This window comes from Lissotriton helveticus, chromosome 1_1 (genome assembly GCF_964261635.1).
Source record: "Lissotriton helveticus chromosome 1_1, aLisHel1.1, whole genome shotgun sequence".
In the NCBI taxonomy this organism is placed as follows: domain Eukaryota; kingdom Metazoa; phylum Chordata; class Amphibia; order Caudata; family Salamandridae; genus Lissotriton; species Lissotriton helveticus.
In genome coordinates, this window is record NC_136057.1 from 808,601,075 (window position 1) to 808,621,908 (window position 20,834).

The following is a 20,834-nucleotide window of genomic DNA, read 5'->3' on the forward strand; positions in this document are numbered from 1 at the left end:
TATTGCTGTAATCGTTTCGCCAGACAGGGCAGCCCATGGAACCAAGTGTTTAGACAGAGCACTACGAGTAGCTCCTGTGTCGACCAGAAACTGATCAGTAGAACCCAAAACATGTGCTGATATATATGGACCCCTTTGATCGACTGGTACTTCAACCGATTCCACACCCCATCCTACGCAATCCTATGCATATCTATTATCCTGTGACTCAGTATTTTCTCCTCCAGCTATCTGGTATTGATTCCGCCGATCAAAAGTATTATGTTCAACCTGACCACGATCCCTTTCTTCAAACCTACCACGATCATTCGCTCCACCTCTGGATCCTGAATAACTATTCCGTGACCTTCCACTTCCTCGACCCCTCTGACTACGCTGTTCACGAAGTACCGGACAATCTGCGAGCCAATGTCCAAACTGCTTACAGTATGCACACTGATCCTCAGAAATGTCGGAACGAGGGGGAGACGTAACGTACGATCCTCGTCTACCCCTATCGTTCCCTCTAGATTGCGTAGCACAAACCTGTGCCAACATCACTTTCGTCTTTAAGTCCTTCGCTTTCTTATCACTACTTTCTTTAGCCTCTAGTTCCTGACGTTCATAATACTGAGCCATAGTTAATAAGGAGGCAGGCGTTGCCGTGGTCCATGAACTTTCACTAGCCTTTAATCGTTTTGCAATCTCCGGTAGGAGATTAGCCACATACTTATCTACGAATAAGTGCCTGCCCGTGTCCTCTGTTAATGATTGACCACTGTAATCATGGATTGCTTCCTCAAAACGTGAAAAGAAATCACAAACCGATTCATCTGGCTTCTGCTTACACAACGCTAACACTGTCCAATCTATCTTCTTAGGAGGGACAAGCGTTTTTAATTTATTCAAGATAGCTATTGGCAAGTCTAAAATCAATTGACAAGGTTTACATGCAGGTTCCCTATCTGAATCAGCTCTTACTATGTCCTTCCAATCTGCACCTAATATCGTTCGATCGTCAAACTTACGAATCACCCTCCACATATCAGGAGGCAATATCAGCCCAAAGAAAAGATCGATATCAACTAACGTCATAATACACGAAGAAATAGCACCCTCCACACCTTCATAGAAAGCTGCTGGATTTTTACGGGGGTCAGGCAAAGCATTCTTAAGTGCCATAACATCTGCTCTATTCCATGGCGTATAAACCCAATTATATATATAAAATAGCCCTTTGACTCCTTAGACGTCTTATCCTCATCCGTACCATCCCCTTTAGGAGGGACATACAAAGGTGCAGCTTCCCGCATAGGCAAAACATTAATCGCAACACTCTTATCTGATCCATAGATAGGGCACACTCGGGTATTTTCCGTCGAGCCAGACGCTGATTGCTCTGATGCCTTGTTCGCCGCTCGCAATCGTGTCGCCTCATCTCACAACTGAACCAACCGCCGGAAGAATTCGACCGCATCTGAAAGAGCAAAAATACCTTTACGAAAATTCTCACGACCAACTGATATATCTTTAGGTTCCAACTCAGGAGAGTGCTTTCTAAACCGCTCAAGAACTTCATCTGTAAAATGATTTAAAAAATACATCCGTTCCTTGTCAGACCACTGACTCATAAGATCATTAACCCCTGAAACAGTTATAGTATCACTGTTAAGTTTACGAGCAATCGAACGTAATTCCGTCATACGCTCGGTATGTAACCTGGTACGCTGTTTATCCTGGCTATCCCCGTCCGAGTCCTCATCCGGAGCCGTCGGCTGAACATACGGAGGCGGGCAACGATCTAACAATGAAAAATCATCTAATTCATTAGTAAAAACAGGATAAAGAGGACGTCTGATAGGAAACTGACCATTAACCTGCAAGTTACGTTCTCGATTCTCTTTCTCTTTCTGTTCCTGCAATTCCTTCTCCTGTAGCTGTAAAGCTTTATCCCGAGCAGCCTTTCGCTGCTCTTTGTCCGCCAAGGCTTCTGCACGCTTCATTCGTTCACGCACCGCTTTCTCCCACATACGCACACAATCAAACATATCCTGTCTAGACCTGCGCTGAAACAAACACTGTTCTACATACTGGACTTTTCGCAAGTCGAATGACCCATGTAGTGGCCATTGCAATTCACGATCAGATTTAGTGTATTTGTGCCATAACGTGCTATACATTATGGGAGGAAGGCCAAATTTAATGTACATTTCGCGGTTAGGAGTCCCCTCTGGGGGAGCCGGCTGAGATTCATTTAATCGATAAGTGGTACCATTTCCAAAGCAGCACATTCCTCGGAGTGTGCTGAGAACAGGCATGTTCAAAATATCACGGAAAAACGCGATATTACATAAAATGGCACTTAAGGGTACTTATGCACAATGTGCCGTTCAAACAAATTCAAAAGCAGAGAAATATCCCTACATGCCTGTCTATGTGAGGTGCACTCCACATATACATCAAATCATAGGTTCAAACGTTAGCTAACTCATACAAATTCAAATTCAAAAAGCCACAGTAAGTGTCAATAGACTACCTTACCAAACATAAGCTTACCAAATATCTTCAAAAGTGTCCAGATTCCAACTGCCAAGTTCCGTAGCCGAATCAGCTAAAACAGGCACTACACGACAAGCCAAACAATCAGAATCTCAGTCGAGGACCGGCGCCACCTGGAAGGTCCGATCAGAAGGAAAGGAAGAAAACACCGTGGGTGCCAAGACTCGGGTCACTCAGTGGCAGCGTACGCGTCCATAGCGAGTTTCCAATCCTTCGTCGTGACCTCTACTTCGGGCATCCGAGTCGCCGATGAGTCCCTTCGTGGTCGCCAATTGTGGTATCGGGTTCTATCAGGTCTACATACTTGCAGAAACACTCGGATACCATAAAACAGAAGTTGGCACGGAAACTGAAAATGCAAAGAGACAAGTTTATTAGGACCCCATGGGGTGGTAGTACACTCCTACAGCACCCTTCGGCAATGTAAGAAGTATCACCCTGAACATCGGTGCGCGACCTCTTTTATACAGTTTAACAGCAATAAAAAGGTAGGTGGTATACATTAGAACAGTTTTAGGTACATATAAGGGCATTTTTGGAACACAGCCAACATGTGGGAGGGGTTTAATCCCACTGGTCAGTTGGGAGGAACATTCCTAAGGAGTGACCACTCTCTAGTACAACAATCAGATGTACGCATGCGCGAGACTGACCATTACTAAAAATAGCCTGTTGCTGGGCAGGGTAAAGGTTCATTGGCATGAAGGAAGGACAAAGGGCACGGTGACCACGAGGCCGCATGTTCATACAAAATGGAAGCCACCGAATACAAAATGGCCCCCGCACGTTTAGTCAAGTTAACAGAAATGTTCGTGTAGCTGAGCTTAACGCTAACTCAGGTACTGCCAAATTACGACAATAATGCAAATTTTGGGGGATGTTCAATAAATCTTGATAGACATGCCCATCGATGGCTCGTGCCTGTTAGGTGCAAAGGATGCTGTGCTAGAGCGCCTTAAGAATAGCAGAGTTATAGCTCATTCTATAGGTTTTGCTGCTGCCCTGCACCAGCAGCATTCCTTCTTTTGTTTCTCCCATGGCAAGAGTAGGGAGTTTCAGTATTGCCAGAACCACCCACATCCTCAAGTCCAGCAGGCGCCTCAGATTTTTCATGGTCGGAGTGGAGGCTCCCACGGGTCGTGTGGGCAACAAAGGACCTATTCTGCCCAATCTTTTACCTCTCCCGCTACTGCACCCACCAGACCTCTTTAGTACTCCCTCTTAGGCGCACAGCCCTCTGGGAGGAGCACAATACGCCATTTTCTACCTGCATGGAAAGCAGTCACCTTGGACAAGTGGATGTTACAGATTGTACAGCAGGGTTATGCACTTGTATTGCCTGAAAACCAATACAGCACTGGTCGGAGAATCGTCTGTCCTTGTTGCAACACAAAGTGCACGTTCTTTTGGGCACAGGAGCCGTCAAGAGGGTTACCTCACCAGAAGCAGTTGGTGGTCTGTCCTGTTCTGGATCTTTGCCCTCTCATCACCTTTCTAAGAAAGGACAGGTTCAACATGCTCATCCTTGCCCATTTCCTGTCTTTCCTGGACCCTGGAGACTGGATGGTAACGTTGCACCTGCACAATGCTTATTTCCGTATCCCTGTCTTGCATACCCTCTGATGTTAACTGTTCACAGTGGGCTCTGAGCACTTTCAGTTTGTCGTGCTCTGTTTCATCCTCACCTGTGCTCCTTAGGTGTTCACAAAAGTGATGGCAGTAGTTGCTGTTCATTTTCGGAGGTTGGGGGATCCCAGCCGGCCCCTGCCTCAACTATTGTCTTTTGAAGAAGGGCTCACTCCAGGCAGTGACACCCACCTCCAAACTACAGAAAGTCGCCTTCATTCATTTGATTTCACTGTCAACATGCCGAAGACCTATCCTACCCACCAAAACACTCCCTTTCATCAGAACTATTCTGGACACAATACAGTTTTGCACCTACTTTGGCAAGGAGAGTCCATGATCTTCAGACCATAATTCCAATGTTTCAGCCTCAAGCCTGGATTATGGTGAGACTGACTCTGAGGCTACCGGCTCTGATGTTCTCCTGCATCCTGCTGGTGAAACACGCTAGATGGCATATGCATGCCCTGCAGTGGTATCAGAAGTACCAATGGGCGCAACATCAGGGAAATCTCTCAGATCGAGTTCAGATATCAGAAGAGACTGCAAGCTATCTGCTGTGGTGGCTATTGAACCACGATATGGTCCACGGTAGTCACCTCTCATTTCCCCTCCCAGGGCTGACAGAGGCAACAGATTAACCATTTTTGCGATGAGATGGCCATGTATGAGAGGTGGCGATCAGAGGACTCTGGTTTCCTGCCGAAACCTACCTCCACATCAGCTTGTTGAGGTATGGGCCAGCAGCTTAGCGTTGAAAGCCTTCCTGCCGGTCCATCAAAGGGAGGCTGGTTCATGTGTTCACAGACAACAATGCCGCCATGTGGTACTGCAACAAGCAGGGGAGTAGTGGGGTTGTTGACCTTGTACCAGGAGGCCTTGCGCCTCTGGAAATGGCTGGAATATCAGGACAACTTCCTGATCGTATCTCTGAACGCCAGGGCAGACAAAGTCAGTCTTCGACGCCTTGTGGACCACGACCTGGAGGTGGTTTAAGGTCTCTTCCAAGATTGGGGAGAAATATGGCTCAATATATTTACCACCGCCAAGAACGCGCAGTGTCCATTTTTCAACGCATTGTAGTTTTCAAAGCGGTTCTCGCTAGGCGACTCATTCTGCTTGGAGTGGAACATGAGACTACTGCATACCCTTCTGCCAGTACCACTCCTGCCTCAGTTCCTCAAGAAGATCAGGACTGACTGTGGGCTTAAGCCATCCTAGTGGCTCCAGACTGGGCATGGGGACATTGGTATCCAAAAGTTCTGGGTCTGAGCATTTGTTCTCCCTTCAGGCTACCCCTTTGGTAGGCTCTCCTGTCGAAGCAGCAGGATTGGGTCCTACACCCAAACCTGCTTACACTCCATCTTCGTGCTTTGAGATTAAGCCGGGACAGCTGAGAGTATTTGACCATTATCCTGAGGTTGTAGATCTTATTCTGGCAGTTGGGTTTCCTGCAGCAAAGTCTGTATATGCCTGCCTTTAGTACAAATGTGTGGCTTGGTGTTTAGCCCGGTGCATTGACCCACTACATGCCCATCTGACTGAGGTGTTGCTGTTTGTGTTGTCCTTAGCCCAGCAGGGCCTGGCGTTTTGGCACTGTTAAATGTTATTTTGCAGCCACCTCAGCTTTTTTGATGTTGCTGGATCAGCTGTCCCTGTTCTAGTCACCTGACTCTGTTTCTGAAATGTTTGCAACACATGTTTCTGACTTCTTTCATTATGTATCAGTGGGACATGAATCTGGTTCTCACCTTCCTAACGAGTACCCCCCCTTTGATACCATGCATAGCTGTCCTCTCAGACTTTTTACTCTCAAAACAGCCTTCTTTGTGGCCATAATATCGGCCCCATTGGTCAGCGAGCTTCAGGCTCTTCCAGTTCAACCGTTGAATACTACATTCTTCCAGGATAAACTGGTTTTCAAAACATATGCCTCCTTTCTACCCAAGGTGGTGATCCTTTCTACGTCACTCAAGCGATCACCCTGGTGTTCTTTGCTCCACCTCACCCTTTCAAGGAGGAGAAAAGACTCCATCGTTTGGATCCAGAGAGGGCCCTTAGTTTTTATATTGATCGTACCAAGGATAACTGACTGGACAATCAGCTTTTCATTGGGTATTTTGGAGTAAAGAAAGGTAAAGGTGTGTAAAAGAGGACTGTCTCTTGATGGATTATACCCTGCATGAAGATCTGCGCAGTAGTGGAGAAGATGCCCCAGAAGGCTTTAGGGCTCTCTCCACCAGAGCCAAGATTGTGACTACTGGATTAGTGCATAGATTTTCTTTCCTTGATATTTGCCAGCTACCTATGTTGGTGGTGCTTCATACCTTCATGAAGCACTACTGTCTAGATGGTCACGTCTGTCGAGAAGGTTCACTTTCCCCCTTGGCCCTCCAGAACATTTTGGTTTCAATTAGTTCACAGACCCTCGACTGTGGAGTTTATTGCTGTGGTATTTTGTGTACGGTAATTAATCTGTAGTTAGAAGTCTCTTCCAGAACAGCCAGTTACTTACCTTCGGTATCGCCTTTTCTGATAGAGACCCTATCTAACTGCGTATTCCTTACCAACCCTCCCTTTCTATACTCTCTCTGTGAACTGCACTTACTCAAAAGGAAGGTCCTCTTAGACACATCAGACTAGTAACATATGTTCTCACGTTGCTGCTCGTTAGTGGGCGTGGAGTGTTTCATGAAAGAAACTGATGTCAGCAGGCACTTCGCACGTTGTATCCGGTTCAGGCGATGTCAGCACAGCCATCAGCCCCATCTACCTGTGCATAGGTACTGCTTAAGATTTTTCGGATACAGCCTGTCGCCTGGAGAATATTCAAAAGTAAAGTCTGCAGTTAGATTGAACCTCTAGCAGAAAATACGTTATTGAACATGCTGTACAAGAGTAAGCAACTGATTCTGCCACTGGTTTCGGGAGGTTAGAATTAGTTATCTTTAATGCTCATTTAAATATAACATCATTCAATAGACACTTGAATGACTCATTAATTAAACTGGATACGTGTAGGACCTATCCAGTGACAACAGAGATTAGAATAACAGACCACACAGTTTTCCCCTCTAAAAGCTATCCAGCTGGTGTTCCTGGCTTGCTTCAACTTTTCCTTGAGGAATCTCTACCCCAGTGTGACCAGAGCTCTTGGAGCCAGTACTTGTTTGTCATGTATCTTTGAATAACAGCCTTCTTGCCAGCCATGTTACCCGGAATAACCAATGTTGACTATGCATGTTTAGGCAATGAGACTTGTTTATTTAAAAAGTGTGATAAGCCTTCTGGTGTTTTTTCTAGACATTATTCTTCTTTCAATTGGGCCATTATTTGCAAATTAGGTGTTCACTGGCTATTGAACGTATTCCTTAATGAGTGTACACTGTAAAGTTTATGTGCTACATATTCATCATTTTGTTTTTGTTTTGCTGAATTAGAAACAGGTAACTGTGCAGCTAAAGCTGATTTTGCAAAATGTATAGCCTCATGTATGGTAGAAGGCTAGACGTTGCATGTTTGTTGCTTCCAGGTGGCATTCATGAAAACGATCAGATGTGATTTAATTGTGGTAGATTTTTCTTGTCATGTAATGTATTGATTGCGTTTGCATTTCAACTTCATGGGCAACTCCACATGCCTTCTACATGCACTCATTTTTGTGTGCATCTTACTAAAGTGATGCACAAAGTGATGTTCTCTTTCATCTAAATATTTAAGGAATATTTTTTGCTGCACGGTCGCTGGTTTTAGTTGACTTCTTTCACCAAAAGCAAGCACTTGAACTTTATGACTTATTCTTCTTTCCTATTACCGACATACACCTCAGCCTCTGTTCATTGGTTGTCATGTAACCACTGACTCCCTTAACATGGAATTAAGAGGAGTAAGCAAGCATGGCTGACCACGTGACACATTATCTATACCAAAAGGCGATATCTTTAGTTCTTAGCAGCTTAGGATTGTCCCATCAAAGCAAGGATATTTCTAGGCACAGACATCTTAGAGGTGCGCTACCTCATAGGGGCACCACTCATGAACTTGTTGAACAGGACGGTAGTTACATGACTACCAAGATCATCTAGGACACTAAGACGGCTCGATCCATAATGTTGTTTTAAGCTAGCAACTTTTTTTCTACTTCATTCAACAATTATGAAAAAACATGATCATTTGTGAAGTTTTATTCTATCCCTCATATGCGTGAAAGACCCTCACATGCGTGAAACAGTTCTAATCCAAAGTCATTATTCTTTTTTCATCCCGGCTGGGTTCATTTTGAGTGAACATTATCTGACAAGTTTCGCATACTACGCAAAAAGTGATAATTGAGACCTTCTGAAAATAAAACATCTTTTTACACCCCTAGTCAGCAATAAGGTAACAATCTTTTGTTACTTGATTCTCTGTTTGCAAATTAGGGAATGATGCAGTTTGAATGAGCTATCGGTCCTATGGAGTGTTGGGTACAACAGTAAAGGAGTACTTAATTCTGCTTGTAGAGTTCACACTGTTCGCACTCTTGCCCGTTTATTGGGGTCTTTCCTTTTATTGTCCACATTTGCTTAAGTCAGGGGACTGATTTAAAATGGTTACGTAACACTTTTATTCCATTGATTGTTCTCTTCCAGTAATATCAGCAGCAATTTGCTCATTTTAGAGTTTGTAAGCACCTGCTTGATGAGTCCTGCAGACAGTCTAGCCCCTGATGGTATATTGTTTTGAGAGAATTGAATAAACAACAGCATTCTAGTAAATGGCTTGTAAGTAATTTCCAGTATGAAAGACATGTTGATAGAATTGGTAGCCTGCAGAACCTCTAGCATTCTCAGTACATTGATTCCCTACCACTGTAACTACAGCTTTACTACTTGACCGTATGATGCTGTGTGGCCGAGTGCAGTCATTGGCAACAGGGGACTAAGATGTAAGTCCTTTGCTGGTGTTTTGCAGGTATTGTCAGTGGGTTCTTTCTTCATATGATCTGTGAGGACGTGAGTAGTGATATGGCCATGACAGAGCATGTATGTGATTAGAATGTTAAATGGTAGTTTCATCTACTTCATTCCTAATTAAAAATATAGGGCCAGATGTAGGTCGGCAAATACCGGTCGGTAACGGCCGATTTCGGCCGTTACCGACCGGTATTTGCAAATGGAGATGTAGGGGCCTACAAATTTACAGAATCTGTAAATTTACCGATTCGGTAAATTTACAGATTCTGTAAAATACCGAATCGGTAAATATACCGAATCGGTAAATCCAGATGTAGGTGGCACTTCAAAAAGTGCCACAGGCCATTACCGATTAGGTATTTACCATGTAATACTATTGCATGGTAAATAACGAATACCTGTGTACATGCACACCCTAAGGGCATGTATGTGTATCACATGGCACACAAGCCAAAATCAGGGGTGCAACAGGGTGTCAAAGTGACACCCTGTCACCCTTGCAAATTTGGTACTTTTACCGAATCGGTATTTACCGATTCGGTAATGTCAAATACTGATTCGGTAATTACCGAATTTTTACCTACATCTGATTTACCAAATCTAGAATACCGAATCGGTAAAATTCGCTATTCTAGAGTCGGTAAATCAGATTTACCTACATCTGGCCTTTAATCTTGTAGCAGATTTACAAAGCTTAAGATGCAGACTGGAATGATATGCATTCGGGTACTGGCACGAACTTCAGATTTTTGGGATTCCGCATTGCTCCTTAACTTTTTTTAACCCAGATTTGCAAATGTATGCTGTAACACCAATACCCGACAGCCAAGAAGTGCTTCAGCGAGAGGGAATTCCTGACAACATCAAAAGTTTTTACAAAGTGAATCACATCTGGAGATTCAGATATGACAGACCCTTTCACAAGGGGACCAAGGACAAGGAAAACGAATTCAAGGTAGTCTTCTATACCTGTTTTACTGATGTTTTAGACAGAATGAATTACCAGGTGCTTTTAAAGTTTAATGGAAGAAAACGTCTTATTTTAGTTTCGTTTTTTATTATTGAACTGTACAGATAAATACTGTGATTACATTATAGTTACAATTTGTATTTACCTGTACACTTTTACTGGTATCCTATTTTAAGGAAGCTACCGTGGTGCCAGAGATGATATTGACATTTTTTACACAGTGATTTTGCTGACGAACCCTCATCAGTGCTGTGCATTTCAGCAACAATGTTTTGCTTTGTCTCTCTTCTAGAGAGTGAGAACCACTGAATCAAACCTGCTTTACTCCTTCCAAGTAGCTCTTCGCATTTGTTAAGCAGCTTTATCTTGGCATAAGAATTTTCTAGTCAACAGCTTGGTGAAAACACTGTAAAACCTTGGTTCAACGATATTAAATCAGAGAAAACTATGGTGAATTGTGATGTGTCCATTACCTTTTATTTAAGTAGACAATTTTCATCATTTCTGTGCACTGGGAGTAGGAAGGAAAGAATGTGTTCTTTGAATTTAGCACAATTGTATTTGGGGCACTTGGAGCGGCTGAAATTTGGCAGCAGATAATGCCCGATTCTGAAAGGCAATGCCTGAAGATTAGGACTTGCATGCGATCTTCACAAATATCACCTGTTTATACATGCCATACTAATGCTGGGACAGTTATGGTTGGAGCATCTGTATTCCATTTGCAAGTCATGGAACATGGCCAATTTCCCACAGTCTGAATTTTGTTCTCTATTTTGAAATTTTTGGTTTAAAATTAGTTCTCAGCGCCTAAATCGTTCCATGGTGATGTAAGAACGTGTCCCTAATGCCTTCTTTCCTCTACCATATTGCTATCCAGATAATGAGCAGTACCCCTTCCGCAATTATAAACGTTCTCTTTGCATTTGGGCAGTTCCACTTGTGTGTTTGTCCTGTGGGGATGGGGTAGGGCTGCACACACCACTTGCCTGCTAAATATTGTATTCACTGTACATAATGTGTGTGGTAGGTTTTAAATGGATACACATCTGGTCGTTGCTCGTTTGTTTTTCTCTGAGGTTAACATATGAAAATATTGTGTTTTTTAGAGCCTGTGGGTGGAGAGAACTGCATTAACACTGGTGCAAAGTTTGCCTGGGATCTCTCGGTGGTTTGAAGTGGAAAAGCGTGAAGTGGTAGGTATTACATTTTATAACTGCTCACATTTAGCCTCAGCAGAACATCTGGTATGGTATTGGAAACTGAAAAATATGCGGGCCGGATGTACTGGGGCAGATTGTATGACCGGGCAGCATGTGCGATGCGCATCTGGAATATTTTCTTGTAATGATGCCAGGGAGGATTTCCTTTCATAAAGTTAAGTTAATGATGACTTCTTATGCGCACATGTGACAGCTAGATATTGCCTCCCCCCTCCTGCCGTTCACTGCTGGAGGGAGGGATGGGTTACTGTGAGCCTGCGCAGACCAACCTTAAAGTGGTTTTCTCTAGGGGAAGTAAATGGGAACGGTGTCTGTTGCCAGACTATCTTCCGTTTTTAGGTCGAGCCTGCGTGGGCTGCGCACATGCGCAGTCTCACTGGCGAAATGTAATGATTTTTAGTAGTTTGGAGTCTCGGGCTTTAACCCCTCCGACGCTCATGACGAGCTGAGCTCGTCATGAGCCACAGTTCTCGTGTGCTCATGACAAGCTGAGCTCGTCATGAACGTTAGAATGCTCAGGTGCCGGGCTAATTCCCCTGCTGCACCATGTGTTGGACACATCAATCTAAAAAACCTCCAAGAGCTGGGAGGATCGTGAATAAAAAGTTTCCTTTGCAGAGGGAGACAACACGCTCCGTGTTGCCCGGGCGATACAAGCAACAATAGAAATACTGTCTTGCCCAAAAAGGGTTTCACGAACACATGGTGCTGTGGCAAATTAAACTTGGCCCTGATGAATCTGCGTAAAAGTCTCGAAGCAGAGAAACATGTTGGCATTCAACAGTGGTATGCATACATAGCAGCCTATACTGTTTTTTACTTTGAGTGGGTTCACTGAGCAAAAGAATAAAGTTGTTGTGCATTGAGTGAACCCGTCCAATTTTAACTCATTTTTCCACATTGTGAGGTGTGACACATTCTTGCACTTCACTTTTCGCACCTTCTTTATCGTTTCACTTCTTTCGTTGGACACTTTTTCTGTTAAGAGTGTAATGACTGCCAATGATGATAACAATGGACCCAACTGGTGAGTACCTATCAGTGGTCCGCCTGGTGGTACGTCCGTGAGGTGTCATTTCGCTCGCTCCACTTTTTTCACTTTGAGGAGTGGATGATTGGGACTGCAACAGTTGAGAATGCGTAGTCACTAAAAACTGTCATCAAAGTGTGAGAATAGGTTTTAAGATATATATATATATATATATATATATATATATATATATATATATATATATATATATATATATATATATATATATATATATATATGAATACTACTAAATAGAGTACAGGGAGGGATATGTAGAACACTACAAACCTCTAAACAGGACTACAGAGGGGAGATACGATCGATTAGGATCTCCGTAGTCTTAGGACCCTGGTCTTTTTGTGTATTACTGAGTTGAGTGGAGGGCTACCAGGGTTCTTTTCCCTCTTTGCTCCATAGCGAATGTGCCCCGAAGACAGAGAACAGGACTGTGATGTGTGCCAGGCTTTCCCCTCCAAGACCACGACCGTCGGGCTCGACGTCGCGACATGCACAGCCAGCACACAAGCTCCATTCTGGACCTCTTCGGACACCAATCGGACGACGAAGCAGGCAAGGCCATGGGAACCGGGGAGGAGCAGGAGCCGATCGCCATCCCAGAGCTCTACTCCGACCAAGAGAACGACATCCCACAAGGACAACGTACCATGATTACAGCTCCGCCTTCGTCCCAAGACCCAACTCCACTAAAGAAGAAGGCTCCGGTCCAACCCGCACCCACGGGCTCCGGTCGGTACCGATACCATGCTTCAGACTCCCGCCTTCTAGCTCGGCACCGAAGCCTACCAAAAAGCCTTCTGGCTGCGAAAACACTCCCTCCAAATCAAGTTTGGAGCCGAGACCTTCGGGGTCGAAACACAAGTCTGGCACCGACCCCCACCATTGGGCACTGAAACACACTTCGGATCCGAAGATATCCACACCCAAGACTTCGGCACCGAAACCTTTGGCACCGAAATAGTGAGATGTGCTGAAATCACCAAAAGACCCAGTTTCGACGCTCCGATCGACAAACCAGATCCGAAACAAAAAGTGCTGTATGATCATCCTCAAACTGGACACATCACCACTAAAGTGACTTTAAAAAGAAGGACTGATACAGAGGAAGAATACCACGTTCCTTACAAGAAGAGAACAATTGGAACTAACCCTTCCCCTCCTCCTCCTCTTCCTCTTCCTTCACCGCCTTCATCTCAGTTTCAGCCTATTTCACCTGAACATTCACCACCACATACACCTGACAACCAGGATGATGGGGATGACCATGGGGATGGGGATGATACTCAACCAATGCAAGACCCATGGGATGATTACAATACCAATTCGCCCACGGGCAATGATCCTGATTTATATTCTAACAAGCCCTCTCTACCAGATGACGGTGTAGGCTACATTGAGTTACTGGGTAGGGCTGCCAACTATCATGGGGTGCAGCTAAATAAGGAGTCCTTAGAAGAGGATTTCCTCTTTGAAACTCTCAGTACTACGCAGAGGTCATCACATACACTACCTATGCTCAAAGGGATGATCAGGCATGTAGATGACATTTTTAACGACATGGTCAGAGATCGTATTCTTACCTCTAGAGCAGACAAAAATACAAGTCATCCCCATCGGACCCAGTATATATAAAAGGTCAATTGCCACTAGACTCCCTGGTTGTGTCCAATGCAAGGAAAAGGGCCAACTCCTAGACAACAGGAGATGGTCCACCCCCGGATAAAGAATCCAAACTTATTGATGTTTCCGGGAAAAGGGTGGCCTCTCAGGCGGCCAATTTCTGGTGTGTCTCTAAAACTCAGGCATTGATAGCACGATATGACTGTGCGCACTGGGACGAGATGGAGCAGTTAATACAATATTTGCCCCAGGAACAGAGATCTAAGGCACAAGACCTGGTGTGTGAAGGGCAACTTATTTCCAATAACGCTATAAGATGTTCACTAGATGCTGAAGACACTGCTGCTAGAGGGGTAAACACCAGTGTTTTCTTGAGAAGACATGCTTGGCTTTGCATATCAGGGTTCAAGCCAGAGGTGCAAACCTCCATTTTAAACACTCCCTTTGATAAAGAGCATCTATTTGGCTCCACTGGTAGATTCTTAACTAGAGAAAATGAAGGACACTGAAGTGGCCAAATCCATGGAGCCCTTTAGTCAGCACAAAGCTGTGGTTCTGTTCTGGGCTCCTTTTACCATGGAGGCTCTAAAAATACCTCATCGGACACCACCTCCACCTATAAGGGCAATAACCAACCCTCTCCATCTAGGAGTTACTTCAAAGGGGGTTACAGAGGTAACAACAGCAAAGGCAGGAGCAGTGGCGCAAACACATGCACCTCCCCCTCCAATACAAAGCTGTGACTTGCCTCCACTTTCCCCAATCACTTAACACCTGTCCGTGGGAAGACTGTCAGATTTCCTAGCAAACTGGCAGTCAATAACAACAGACAATTGGGTACTACAAATTATACGTTCTGGTTACTGCCTGGAGTTCATCAACACTCCTCCAAACATTCCACCAAAACTTTCACCAGATCACCTACACCTCCTCAAACAAGAGGTTCAGTCTCTACTTCTAAAAGAGCTATAGAAACCGTACCATCGCAACATCACGGGTCGGGTGTATACTCTTTTTACTCCCTAATACCCAAAAAAGATGGTTCTCTCAGACCTATATGAGATCTCAGAGAACTAAATCTTTACATTTAGTCAGATCATTTCCACAGGGTGACACTGCAACAAGTATTACCTCTGCTGCAAAAAGGAAACTTTCTGTCTACTTTAGATCTAAAAGACACCTATTTTCATATTCCAAGCCACCCTGCTCATCGCAAATTTCTCAGGTTCGTGGTAGCGGGTCAACACTTCCAGTTCAAGGTACTCCCATTCGGAGTCACCACTGCCCCCAGAAGCTTCACAAAGTGTCTGGCAGTAGTAGCTGCTTACCTGAGAAGACAAAACATCCATGTCTTCCCATACTTGGGCGACTGGCTCATCAAAGCCAGCACGTACCAACAATGCCATAAGCACACTTTCAGAATAATTCAGTTACTACATAAACTAGGGTTCACAATCAATGTGACAAAATCACATCTCCTACCAACCAATACTCAGGATTACATAGGTGCCACGCTAAATACTGAAAAAGCCCTGGCGGTTCCCAGCGCAGCCAGTATTCGAAATAGGCTTTAGTTCTCCAATTTCAACCCAATCATTGGATTCCAGCTCGGGTTTATATGCAATTGCTAGGAATGATGGCATCTTGTATCATAATCATCCCCCATGCCAGACTGCACATTCGTCCACTGTAAGAATGCTTTGCCAGTCAGTGGAACCAGTCACAGGGTCTATTGACCGATCTAGTGTTGGTAAGCGGCCGTACTCTTCGCTCTCTGCAGTGGTGGAACACACAAAATTTATCAAAAGGATGGCCTTTCATAGACCCGGCTCCACAGATAGTACTGACAGCGGACGTGTCCCTCACTGGCTGGGGAGCTCATCTACAACAACACACAGTGCAAGGACAAACATGGTTCACAACCCTATTGGAGTTATCTCTAGTTCTGCATCAAAAGCTACATTTAACCTCCAGTCTCCACACACAGAGCCATGGAGAAATCAGACACCCAGATCCCAAGCAACTGAACCTCGAGATCTGTCTCCTGAAGTCTTAAAGTTTGGTTACTTATACCTTCTACCAGAATTTATGAATATCATTAGCGAGGCTAGAAGACCTACTACAAGGGCCTGCTACGCAGCTAAGTGAAAGAGATTTGTTATTTACTGTGGTAACAATCATATCAACCCTCTTGATGCTTCCATACAGAACATCATATGCTATCTGTTACACTTGCAACAGCCAGCGTTGGCTTATACCTCTATCAGACTACACCTAGCGGCAATTGCTGCATATCTACAAAATAGACAGCATTTGCGTTATTTAGAGTACCTGTGAATAAAGCTTTCATATAAGGACTAAAAAGGGTCATACCACCAAAGCTTCCACCAGCTCCAATGTGGAATCTTAATATAGACTTCACAAGGTTGATGGGCCCACGTTTTAAGCCCATGCACAAATGCAAACTACAGTTCTTCTCTTGGAAAACAGCTTTCCTCATTGCAAACACATCATTAAGGAGAGTGAGTGAATTACAGGCATTAACCATACAAGAACCATTTTTCCAACTACACAAAGACAAAGTGGTTCTTCGTACTAATCCTAAATTTTTACCCAAGGTTGTATCTGAATTTCACATAAATCAGTCAGTAGAATTACCCATATTCTTTCCTCAACCTGATTCAATTGCAGAAAGAGCTCTACACACCTTAGAGGTTAGAAGAGCATTCTTGTAATACATTGTAAGGACAAAATCTTTTCATAAAACGAAACAACTTTTTTGCTTTTGCGCTACCACACAAGGGCAATCATATCTCCAAATCAGGTATTGCAAGGTGGATTGGTAAGTGCGAAAGCAAAGAGAAGTCTAACTGTACCCCTGAGGGCACATTCCACTTGTAAGCTAGGGGCCACTATGGCTTTTTTAGGAAACATTCCTATTGTTGATATTTGAAAAGCTGCAAAATGGTCTACACTATTTCAGACAACTCCCAACAGCTACAAGTTAGCCAATGCTTTGGGAGGATATTGCTATGTGTGAAACCCTTAATCCCTAAAGCTAAACCCCAAATGCTTAAACAGAACCCTTCACTCCTATACACCAAACCTCTATAGCAATTAACTCTTTAACCCTAGTTCCTGACCATTAACACCCAACTCCTTAACCACTATACCTCAGAACCTTAGCCCTCCACCATTAGCTCCTCTATCCTATATCATAACCCCTCTAAAACAGCCCTTGCTTAGGTATATTTTGGTAACAAGCACTTTGGTAGTATTAAAGAACTAACTGTACGGGAGGGTAACAAATGTATTGTAATTTCCACAAACATTCATGAGGCAGGAGTTGTCACTCACTCAGATGGTCAAGACGAAAAGTCCATTCATGCAGAAAATAATTTCACCGGATATATGGAGTTTTCAAATGTCTTAATTTTCAGAAGTTTCTCCAAATTAGACAGACGCACGCTTTGTGAGTATTACATATTTGTAAGTGTTTGTTTTGAGAACAAAAAATTTAAAAGTTTTTATTTTTGGACCTGATGCTTTTTTTATCAAGTTCCATTGAGCTTGATGAAAGTAAAACCTAGTTATTACAACATTTTGAGACCCAAAGGTAAGTAACTTTGTATTTCAAACTTTTTCTGATTATTAATATGAATTGTTTTGTGAGATTAATTGGTAGGTGTCTTAGTGGAGACATAAATTGGATTTGGTTTTATGGTGCTATTGGTGGGTAAATAAGGTGCCCTCTTACGGATTTTGTTAGGATTGGAAGGAGTGACCAGGAGTGGGAAGTCTTACTAGTGTTAAATTAGACTTACACGCGCAAACTGCTTTGTGAATCGGGCCACTTCTTTTATCTTCAGGGAAGTGTCCTTTCCCATTTTATAGGTAACCATTAGTTATACTCTGTCTATTAATTGCTTTACACGACCAAGCTTCAAGAAGGGTAAGGAAATGTGATTAGTGATTGGTTTCTATCAGTTTGCAAACTGTGAATATGTTAAGTGAGCTGGAAGGTGACCAGTAATCGCAACAAGGGAGACTTCTGATTATTTTGCACCTCCTGATTGTAGAGTCACCTTAAGTGTGTAATCCATGGTAGAAGCAGAAGACAAACGAATCATGTAGTTATAATGCTTCAGTGATAAATCAATTAACTGCAGCAATTATCCAACTCAAGGCTCGAGTGCCCTTGACTGTGTTAGATGTATGCCATCTGCAATTGATTAATATTATCCCACTCCACTGTTAAATGGCGAAAGGTGCTGTTATGAGTGATTTCTAATTACATATCTGCAAAGAATAAAGCATGTCACGAGGATAATTTCACGCAGGTAAAACACAGACATCCTGCCATATCATTAAAGGGCGCAATAAACATGTTGCACACTTGCATCATTGCTCTCACAGACGTGCCTAATTTGTGTTTGTTGAACCAAGTCTGACGCGCGATTATCTTTAAAGACCATCTTAATGATCTGTTCCCTTGTGTGAAACGTTGGCATATCACAGGGGAAATTCCTGTCCGAATCACTTAAACTGAACAATGAAAGTGTTAATTTAAGGCATGTTGTGTTCAGTGGTTTAGACTGACCGGTGTCTTACAATGTGGTGAAGCTGTGGCGGTGGTGTGTTACCACATTGAGAAGTTGTAAGTTGTGTTTTTTGTGGAGCTCTAGTTTATGTTTTTATTTTTTTATTTTGAACATTTATTGTTCCGCTCTTCAGAAAACGCACGTTTGTATTTCACTCATATTCTTTTGTGAACGTTAAGGCAGTCTCCCCTCCACCTTTCTCCTACTGCTTTCTAATAGTTGAAATTTGCTTCTATTGCCAGAAGCTACCACTTATTAATGATCGTGTACTATAACCACAAGGCCAGATTATTGTTGATATATGAATTACAACTACTCTTTCTCAGTCACTTGCACCAGGTGTTTAAAGATAATTACAAATCAGTAATAAAAGTATGTCTATAGCTTTTTGCACACCAAACGTTGTAGGTGTGCCTATATTTTTTAAAATGCTCACTGTCGTGCATCTTTAAAATAAGTCACCTCTCTTCTAAATATTCTTGACAGGTATTACCTCCTGCACAACGCTACTTTCATAATGCAGTGGTACAAGGTGTTTGCATCTAAGACTGCCTTTCTTACTAACAAGGACATGTAACAGCACAGTACAAAATGTTGTTATTCCTCCTCCTAACTCTATAAAAACCTTTTAGTCACTCCCTCTGGCTGTACATTGCGTGCATTCATATCCAGCTACTCGTGTGGGCCTATGCTAGGCTCCAAGTGACACAACTGCCCAGCTTCCAAAAGGTCCTAATTTCGGGACACTTTTAGGCAGTTGGTATCTCTCAAAGACTCCCTTCCTGTCAGTGTAGTTTAGGTTTGCAAAAATTTCTTTTGTTCATTGATATGAATGAAGTCAGGCAGGTTTTGGTTTTGCTGATAAAGAGCTTCTTACCCGCCTCGGCCATTAGAGCTCCTAACGCAAAGACCATAAACCTCAGATAACAAGCCACCTTTGATGTTACTCTGGCCTTATGTTTTTGTCCTCTTCCTATGTTTCAAACCAAATAAGACGGCCAGGCTATATGGCTGCCTGGCACAGTGGTGTCTGGCACCTCCAAAGTTTGTCTAGATAAACCTCACACACCAACCTGGTTGGTGTCATGCTTCATCATCGAATGCTACTCAGCTGTGCTACAACACCTGTTTACAGTGGAGCGGGTTTGGGGTCTCAGTGAGTGTGATGAAGTGAGTGCAAATTAAAAATACCTCCCGGATTCTACCTGTTAATTACTTTTATTCCTGGTGATCCAGGGTATGTTAAAAACAAGAGTGGAAAATGTGTTAAGGATACTGCTTGTAATCTAATATTATCCTTTGATGGTCAAGGACGTCCAAGCAATAAATAAAGATGCCTTTAAATTCTCTACTTATCTTGTCACATTTGCTGTGCTTCAGAGACAGAGGTCAAATGTCAGGCTTTGTCTTCTGACTTATCGCTGTTTATTTTTTTAACATGGGGATTGATGTTTACAAACTCCTAACTTTGCAGTCAGAAAATACAAGTAAAGTGGAATATTTTACTATCTTGTTGGGGTACAGGGAGTGTGAAGTGAAAAGCTGTAGAATGCCATTTGTTTGTAACGCACAACAACATGTAAATACCATGAACTTTACACATTCAGAAGTTAGGAAAGCAAAAATGAAGCACATCGTTTTGAAATTCTGAAGTGTGATGGATACAAAGATCTTAATAGGATCAAAACAAATCAAAACACTTTACTTGATGATGCATGAATGATAAATATTCACTGAAACACGATTTCCACACATTGTCATTTGTGTGCAATATAGTTTGATCAGTAAAACTATAGATCTGTATACATTTAGTGGTAATTTATATGGAAAATATTCTGTCTGTAAATGACAGTGGGTGCCATACAATGCTATAGTTACATAAAAGATGTGACTGCCTCCTGTCCATTACAAGTAGGTAGGTTGTGAATGTTTGTTATTCTAAAAATTGGGTTGTGGTTCTAAAAAGTTTGGGAAGCACTGATCTGGATTGAAAGGAAAGATGCAGCGAGACGTACTGGTGTCATGTACCACCAATACATTATTTAGAAAACAGATTCCCTTTGTGAGATTCATCAGAAGGTCTTTGGAATACTGTACCACAGACCCGCCAACGTTTCATGTGAGATCGATCCACTCAAATCCCTCTCCCATTTTTGCAGGAGGGCCTATCTCTCAACTGTTTTGCTACAGTGAAGTGTCCAGTACAGGTTGGAGAGAAGGCTCCTAGACCCGCATAGTTGTGGAGCAGTTTTT

General features: G+C 43.1%; 1 protein-coding gene across 2 annotated transcripts in view; it reads left to right on the forward strand.

Moving 5' to 3' along the window:
• DOCK4 (dedicator of cytokinesis 4) overlaps window positions 1-20,834 on the forward strand; it is a 1,604,094-nt gene that overhangs the window by 1,422,928 nt on the left and 160,332 nt on the right. For both annotated transcript variants that reach the window (XM_078674485.1, XM_078674490.1), the window contains 2 exons: window positions 9,908-10,074; window positions 11,199-11,285. In XM_078674485.1, the coding sequence (XP_078530611.1) occupies window positions 9,908-10,074; window positions 11,199-11,285 (254 nt within the window). The remainder of the gene's footprint in view (window positions 1-9,907; window positions 10,075-11,198; window positions 11,286-20,834) is intronic.